At 37.5% G+C, this 8,543-nt stretch overlaps 1 protein-coding gene across 1 annotated transcript; it reads left to right on the top strand.

Annotated features, from left to right (window-relative positions):
* The first annotated feature begins 801 nt into the window (after positions 1 to 801).
* LOC120075795 (chorismate synthase, chloroplastic) lies at positions 802 to 8,177 on the top strand. The gene is made up of 13 exons (XM_039029470.1): positions 802 to 1,131; positions 1,626 to 1,776; positions 2,368 to 2,444; positions 2,548 to 2,606; positions 3,066 to 3,149; positions 3,240 to 3,332; positions 3,563 to 3,643; positions 6,382 to 6,513; positions 6,664 to 6,766; positions 6,921 to 7,015; positions 7,124 to 7,189; positions 7,408 to 7,492; positions 7,820 to 8,177. The coding sequence occupies exons 1-13, from the start codon at positions 984 to 986 to the stop codon at positions 7,963 to 7,965; spliced, it is 1,320 nt and encodes a 439-aa protein (XP_038885398.1). The 5' UTR covers positions 802 to 983; the 3' UTR covers positions 7,966 to 8,177.
* The last annotated feature ends 366 nt before the right edge of the window (positions 8,178 to 8,543 follow it).

The following is an 8,543-nucleotide window of genomic DNA, read 5'->3' as shown; positions in this document are numbered from 1 at the left end:
ATAACGTATGTGAAAGCTAAATTGTAAATAGTCACTTATATTAGTGAAAATAGGGAGATCAATAAGTTTTTTTTTTTTTTTTTTTTTTTTTTGTAAAAAAATGAAATACTCAATACATTAACGTAATATGTGTCTATTCTTTAGACCTTTTATGTAGAATCCCTAAAAATTAATTGAATCAGATCATTATTTCTTATATTGTTACTTTTATCATCTAATCGAAAATATGATATATTTTTAGAATTTATTTCTACAAATTCGAGCATAACACACCGGATATTCTAAATATTGATTACTCAATCTCTCATCTTAAAATTGTTAAAGTATATGTTCATTTTGATCCTTATACTTTTAACTTTGGTTCATTATGGTCTAAAGTATAGGGACCAAAATGAATCAAAATTGAAAGTATAGGACCAAAATAAATAAAAACTAAAACTATAGAGATCAAAACTGTATTCGGGAAAAAAAAAAAACAAACAATTTAGTTCTATAAAATTCATCAATTTGGGAAAAAAAAAACAAAATAGTGACGGACAGTTTCGGGGTCCAAGCCCAACGATTTGAGGAGCTGAGGTTTCTTCTGACTCGAAGCCCAACAATCAGAACAGAATTTCCAAGGCCCAAAGACGATGGACCTAATAAACAGCCCATTTTAATCCATTGGGCCTTGGAAAAGCTTTAGTATTCGAAGCCCAACTTTAAAAATGAATAACGAAACCGACATGTCGTTTCAACGGTCAAATTCGTCGAATGCCACCAGGGCCACCAACCAAATTCACAGCCCACCATCTTCAACCGCCCGCCACAAGACCCACCAAACAAACAGAACCAGAGAGAAAGCAGTGAGAAATTGAGGGGGTAGGTAAGACTGGTGGGTTGGTACTCATTTTTCTATTACTTAAGCAATTTTCCCACAAAATTGCTTCTTTACGAATCTCAATTTCGCCATTTTTTTCAACCTTTCCTCTTCTTCTTCCCCCATGGCTTCCTCTCTTTCGTCTAAACCATTTTTGGGTTCTTCCAGAACCGAAGGTTTCTCTGGATTGAGCTCTTTCTCTACAGATCTTTCTAAGCTTTCCTTTTCCGCCGTTAAAATCTCCGTTGGGTCCCGAAACGCCAAGAAACTGCGTATGTTTTGCTTTTATCTTCTTCTGTACTGCATTTTTCTTATGCTTTCTCGATGGTGGAGTTTTGTGTTGGGGATTTCATTTGCTAATTGATTATTAGTTGTAAGAAATTGGTAGGAAGTTGTTAAATGACCAATTTGGCTTACTTTATTTCTAGCTTGGCTTTGTGGAGATTTATGAACGCTCGGGGTTTACTCAGTTGCTTTTGTTGATTTGGTTATTCTTTTATCTAGGGCTTGATTTGAGCTCGTTTGGGAGGTGGATTGAAGTTAGTTTTGTTGAATTGTTTTTTTTTTTTTTTTTTTCTTTTCCCAATAGTCCAATGTGGTGTAAATGGTGTATAATTAGTGTTCAAGAGTGATGGGATCGGGCTGTTGATATGAGTTGAATGGGGGGGTTTGGGAAATGTAGTCTTTTAACTTCAGCGAAGGACTCGACTTGCAAACAATGACTCTAGACTTCTGGAGTTCTTACATTTTCTTGGGCTAATCACAGAGATAAAAGCTGCTGGTAGTACATTTGGAAATTACTTTCGTGTTACAACCTATGGAGAATCGCATGGAGGTGGAGTTGGCTGTGTGATTGATGGATGTCCTCCACGCCGCCCAATTTCGGAAGCTGATTTGCAAGTGGAGCTTGACAGAAGGTACTTGCAAGGAACCTCATGATCTTTCCCCTCTTACATTCCGTCAGTGGATACAATTGTAAATAAAAGGTCAAAATATTGGTAGCATTCTTTGCATTTCTATGTCGCTAATGTTACTTGTAGCTTCATTGATTACAGGGAGAATGATATTTCTTATGAATAGTAATTAAAATACCAACCGATGTTCATTATGGAAAACCAATTCTTGGATTCCTTTTTTAATCCATTTATCGATAGTATCATACAGAAATATTATCATAAATAAAATGAGAATCTTAATGTGTTGTAGGTATTGAATGTATTTTCTAGATTTTCTAAATTCATTTTATGTTGACTTTTTTTTGTCAACATTTCTACAGAAAGCCTACGCTCAAGATATCCTTTGATATTGACATTTTCATCTTTGTTTGTCATTTTTTGTTGATTATGACTGGTAGAAAAGGTTCAGTTGGGTTTATTTGTCCAAAAACTTAAGAAAGTTACTATGTTTCTAAGTTTTATCTATTTATTTCATAAACGACTATTTGATGCATTCCTGTAGCAAAGAATTTTCTTTCAGCATTAACTGGTAGAATATGTTGAACCATCCAGGAGACCAGGTCAGAGTAGAATTACCACTCCAAGAAAAGAGACTGATACATGTCGGATACTTTCAGGAGTCACTAATGGTATGGTACTAAACCATTTTAGCTTCCTTGGGAATTTTCTTCACCTATAAGTCATTCAATCACTACTTCCTTGAATGAGGAATTTATGATACTTCTATTGCAGGAGTTACTACTGGAACACCAATTCATGTATTTGTACCAAATACTGATCAGAGAGGACATGTGAGTTGCTTAGCTTATTTTGTTAAAATTTTAGGTCATTTTCTGTTTTATTTTGCTTCTCTGAACATATAGATCCTCAACAGCAGTAATCTCATGGCTTGATATTGACTCTGTGACCTGCATTCTTTCCACCAACATTGTGAATGATTTAGCGCATTACCCAATCTGATCTTTTATAGTGAAACAATGATTTTTCCATCTTCTTTTTTGTTATTTTGGTTTAAGATTCTCTTTATGCCCTAGACACTTTTTATCTCACGATGCAAATATTGAATGCATTGCACACGATGATTTTATGATGAATATGGTGTTTAGATTTTTATTCGTTGCTCTCATTTATGTCTAGCATAAGCTCTAAATGTAATTAGTTCGTTAGAGACCTATGCACTAGCCATATGCTTGCTTTATTTCTGATTATGTTGGTATGGTAGGTCTAATAATTTTGTCATTTGATTTCAGGATTATAGTGAAATGTCAGTAGCTTATAGGCCTTCTCATGCCGATGCCACTTATGACATGAAATATGGAATTCGAGCTGTTGAGGTAATTCCTTTCGTTTTGTACTTGAATATCATTCTGATACTAGTAAGACTTTTCATAATACCATGTATGCCCTTGTGTGTTTTCATGTAGGGTGGTGGCAGATCTTCAGCCAGGGAAACCATTGGGAGGGTTGCTGCTGGAGCTGTTGCTAAGAAAATTTTGAAGGAACTAGCAGGAACTGAGGTGGATTTATATTTTAACTTAGTAGTGAAACTTATGTTCATTTTCATTATTGTTATTGTCAGTAGTTTCATGCTGAATATTAGCTAGCTATTATCCATATTTATATCACAGCGTGAACTATTTATACTCACATCCAGTGAATGTGTATCCCATATTATGATTGGTTTTTCTATTTCTCAATCTTAGCTGCTACTTGTCTCCTGATTGATTTGTTATTGTCATGTATTTAGGTACTTGCTTATGTATCTCAAGTCTACAAGGTTGTACTGCCCGAGGGTGTTGTTGATCATGAAACTTTGTCAATGGAGCAGGTAAACTAGCGATTCAGAGAGTTAAAATGGTTCTACTCTAAAATATGTTAAGATACCAATTTCAATATAAAAAATTTGGTTTTCCTTCATGAATATGCACCAGTACTGAAAATATATTGGGAATCACATTGAAGTTACTATCTGAAAGCCTAACATGTATTGGAAGTTGATAGACCCCCATCAAGAAGGTGTACGTCCGAAAGAAGAATAAGCATAGTAAAGGGCAAAATGGGCAAAATGATGTAATACATAATGAATGAGCAAAGCTGTTAAATGAGAATATGAATAGGGGATTATGTGGGGACCAGGGATCGGTCTGTTATTGGGACTATTTACACCTTTCTTATTAGGTTATTTTCCTTTCCTTAAATAGGAATAGGGGGGAAAGGAAATGATCATCTTTTAGTGAGAATAGCTTTGAGAACTTGTAAGACGGAGGGAGCCTTGGCTTCCTTGGCTGTTTAGCCCAAATTGTATATAAACCAAGTCCTATCACTTTGGTATTAGAGCTGTCTCTTATACACATCTAGATGTGTATAAGAGACAGGAGGGAGCCTTGGCTTCCTTGGCTGTTTAGCCCAAATTGTATATAAACCAAGTCCTATCACTTTGGTATTAAGTAAGCCAATCGCTTGCTGGGGGATGGTGAAAGGAATGGAAGGCTCGTATATTATGCAATTGAAAGGATAGCTGACCTTTGTTACAAGTAGGAATGGAGGCTTTGAGAACTTGTAAGACGGAGGGAGCCTTGGCTTCCTTGGCTGTTTAGCCCAAATTGTATATAAAACCAAGTCCTATCACTTTGGTATTAGAGCCATCGCTTGCTGGGGATGGTGAAAGGAATGGAGGCTCGTATTTATGCAATTGAGGAATAGCTGACCTTGTTACAAGTAGGAATGGAGGCTTTGAGAAATTGTAAGACGGAGGGAGCCTTGGCTTCCTTGGCTGTTAGCCCAAATTGTATATAAACCAAGTCCTATCACTTTGGTATTAGAGCCATCGCTTGCTGGGGGGATGGTGAAAGGAATGGAGGCTCGTATTTATGCAATTGAGGAATAGCTGACCTTGTTACAAGTAGGAATGGAGGCTTTGAGAACTTGTAAGACGGAGGGAGCCTTGGCTTCCTTGCTGTTTAGCCCAAATTGTATATAAACCAAGTCCTATCACTTTGGTATTAGAGCCATCGCTTGCTGGGGAATGGTGAAAGGAATGGAGGCTCGTATTTATGCAATTGAGGAATAGCTGACCTTGTTACAAGTAGGAATGAGGCTTTGAGAACTTGTAAGACGGAGGGAGCCTTGGCTTCCTTGGCTGTTTAGCCCAAATTGTATATAAACCAAGTCCTATCACTTTGGTATTAGAGCCATCGCTTGCTGGGGGATGGTGAAAGGAATGGAGGCTCGTATTTATGCAATTGAGGAATAGCTGACCTTGTTACAAGTAGGAATGGAGGCTTTGAGAAACTTGTAAGACGGAGGGAGCCTTGGCTTCCTTGGCTGTTTAGCCCAAATTGTATATAAACCAAGTCCTATCACTTTGGTATTAGAGCCATCGCTTGCTGGGGGATGGTGAAAGGAATGGAGGCTCGTATTTATGCAATTGAGGAATAGCTGACCTTGTTACAAGTAGGAATGGAGGCTTTGAAACTTGTAAAGAACGGAGGGAAGCCTTGGCTTCTTGGCTGTTTAGCCCAAATTGTATATATAACCAAGTCCTATCACTTTGGTAAATTTAAGCCACGCTGCTGGGGGATGGTGAAAGGAATGGAGGCTCGTATTTATGCAATTGAGGAATAGCTGACCTTGTTACAAGTAGGAATGGAGGCTTGAATGGATTAGTGGTTTACTGAGATGCAACAGATGACGAATAATTTCATGGCAGCCTGATTCGAAACCTTAGGCAAGACAATGGAACAAAAAAGCCTGCTTGCGCTTGAAACATGATCAAGAAAAAAGGATACTGCGGGCGATGATGGAAGCTCCGGCTCGTCTGAACAAACGGTCACGGAAAAGGGAAAATAGCTAGTGGGTGAGGAAAGCAGTAAGCAAGGAAGCTCGTCTAACAAAGAAAAGAAAGAAGTACTGTTGTTCGACATGCGTTTACGGAAATTTGAGATTTTGATTTTCAAAGGGGAGGTCGGAGATGACCCGCTTCGGTGGTTCCATTGAGTGGAGCAGTACTTTGTCATCAATCGCTTGTCGGAGAAGGACAAGATTGAGGCTGCGGTCTTGTGCTTAGAAGGGGAAGTGCTAGAGTGGCACCAATGGGAAGAACGGACTCCGATGGAAAGCTTGGCGGATTTTAAAGAACGGATGCTATTGCGTTTCTTGCCAACAAAGGAGGAGGATCGTCAAGCTCAAATTTTTACCCTGAAACAGGATGGGATGATGAGAGCTTATCGGCGCCGGTTCGAACAACTCTCGGGCCCTTTAAAAGGCTTGTCTGATGAGACGTTGGAAAGTAAATTTGTTAGTGGGCTGAAGGAGGACATTCTAGTCGAAATGTGGATATAAGTTATTGGGCATTAAAGAAAAAAATTAGAACCACACCCCAAAAGCTAGCTATTAGGGTGGGAGAGTCAAGCCACTTAAGTACCAAATTGGTTATCCCATTCTAACCAATGATTGGGAAAGTTTCTGATGTTGATTCAATTTATCATAGTATATGTTCTCCATTTATACTTGATGTCTATTCTTATATTAATATTGACCTGGTGATCATTGCTTTGAATTTATCAGATTGAGAGCAACATAGTCAGGTGCCCAGATCCTGAATATGCTGAGAAAATGATTGCTGCCATCGACGCTGTCCGTGTGAAGGGGGAATCAATTGGTGGTGTTGTCACATGCATTGTGAAAAATTGCCCACCTGTACATCTCTCTCTCTCTCACTCTCTATCTAAATACACTGTTGGCGTGTGAATACCATACTGAATGTCTAAAAATCTCACTTTCATATCTCAAGATATTTCTTTATCATTAAAATTTTGTTTAAGTAACAAGGATTGCGAATTCCATCAGGGGCTTGGTTCACCGGTTTTTGACAAACTCGAAGCTGAGTTTGCTAAAGCTGTTCTGTCATTACCTGCATCTAAGGGCTTTGAGATCGGCAGTGGATTCGGAGGTTGAAATTTTGTTTGGCTCTTTGGAGCACGATATTATTGCATTGATTACACAACAGTTTCTATTAGAATTAGTTCATGCTTTGCGCTGCTCGTTGCTGCAGTTTTGTTCTTCCTTACCCAGCACTCACATTTTTTAAATTAAAACCCCTGCAGGTACGTTTTTAACTGGCAGTGAACATAACGATCCATTCTATTTAGATGAAAATGGAAGAATTAGAACGATTACAAACCGCTCTGGTGGAATACAGGTATTTAGTTGTGCCCATAAGAAGTGATTAAGATTTGATCAACAGAACATGGTGCCTTTTCTTTTTGTGATTTTGTTCTAATTACTGAAAATCTGTATTGGCGTTCAGGGAGGTATATCTAATGGGGAAACCATATGCATGAGGATAGCTTTCAAGCCAACAGCTACCATTGGAGTAAGATGCTCCTCTATCATGACCTTGCACATCTGATAAAAAAATATTGCAATCTCCACCAGTATACCAATTTTCTTTTCTTTAACCCCGCCCACCATTATTTAGTTCGCTTTTGGTGAAAATAATAAGTGAATCCCACATTGTTTCAGTTTATCTTTTCTGTATCCGTTTCTTTGGTGCTTCAATCCTGATATAAAAATACTTTGTGCTTTATGCAGAAAAAGCAGAATACAGTGACCAGAGATAAGAAAGAGGTTGAACTGATTGCCCGTGGTCGTCATGACCCTTGTGTCGTCCCAAGAGGTACTTCATTGACTTTTAAAATATCTATCTGTCCTTTGGAATTGTGGTCATTCTTAACGAGAAATGAAAGAAATAAACTTAAGATATTGGCATATTGCAGTCTCCACTCTCCACTCTCCCACTCTGTTGTATATTTTATTTCACATTTGACTGCTGATGTCTGATTTAGTAATCTCTTGGAATTGTGTTAGATGTAAGATTTTCATTTAACCCCTCTTAAAATAACATTAGAAATCTTGTGACCATGAATATATATATATACACTCACTTTGATGGAAAATTCAGTCTATATTACAATTTCCTTTGTTTGGTTTGATGGTAATGCAGCTGTACCAATGGTTGAAGCTATGGTAGCTCTAGTTCTTATGGACCAGTTGATGGCACAATATGGACAATGCAATCTATTCCCAATCAACTCAGACCTGCAATCACCGATCGAACCAAAGCCCGAGGTTTCGAAGACGACCGTTTGAACAAAAGGCTAATGTAACATAAATCTCCTGTACGCTTTGCACTCAGTCTTGTGCTCCCTCAATTTTTTTTTGTTCTCCCAATCTTCCTTCCTGTAATCTGTTGGGGGTCTTGGGACAAAATAAGTTAATATTGCTGAGGTGTTTGTGATGCTTACCCTTGAAATTTATGAGACATCAAAATTTTGGGAATAAAGTATTTCAATTATGACCTTTTTTTTTTCTTAGATTTAAACTTTGACAAAAGGTAAGAGTATAATTACAATATGTTGAGCTATAATGTATTATCGACCTCGTGGTCTGAGGTTCGATATTCTCACCCCACATTTTAATTACAATACTTTTACAAAAAGAAAAAGAAAGAAAGGTAAGTGTAAATGTCAATTATCATTCAACATTTAATTATACTAATGTTTTTTGAGGAAGAAAGTATGAAAGTCAATCCTAAGACTTACTATAAAGGGAAACTACCAAAAAGGAAGATCATTGAAAGATATTGAAAAGAAAATGAGTAAAAGATTCTCGACACCCTCAAGAAAACTCTCAATAACGTTAAATATTCTTTTATTTATTTATTTATT

The sequence above is a fragment of the Benincasa hispida genome, chromosome 4 (genome assembly GCF_009727055.1).
Source record: "Benincasa hispida cultivar B227 chromosome 4, ASM972705v1, whole genome shotgun sequence".
Taxonomy (NCBI): Eukaryota; Viridiplantae; Streptophyta; class Magnoliopsida; order Cucurbitales; family Cucurbitaceae; genus Benincasa; species Benincasa hispida.
This window is presented reverse-complemented; position numbering and strand designations above follow the sequence as displayed.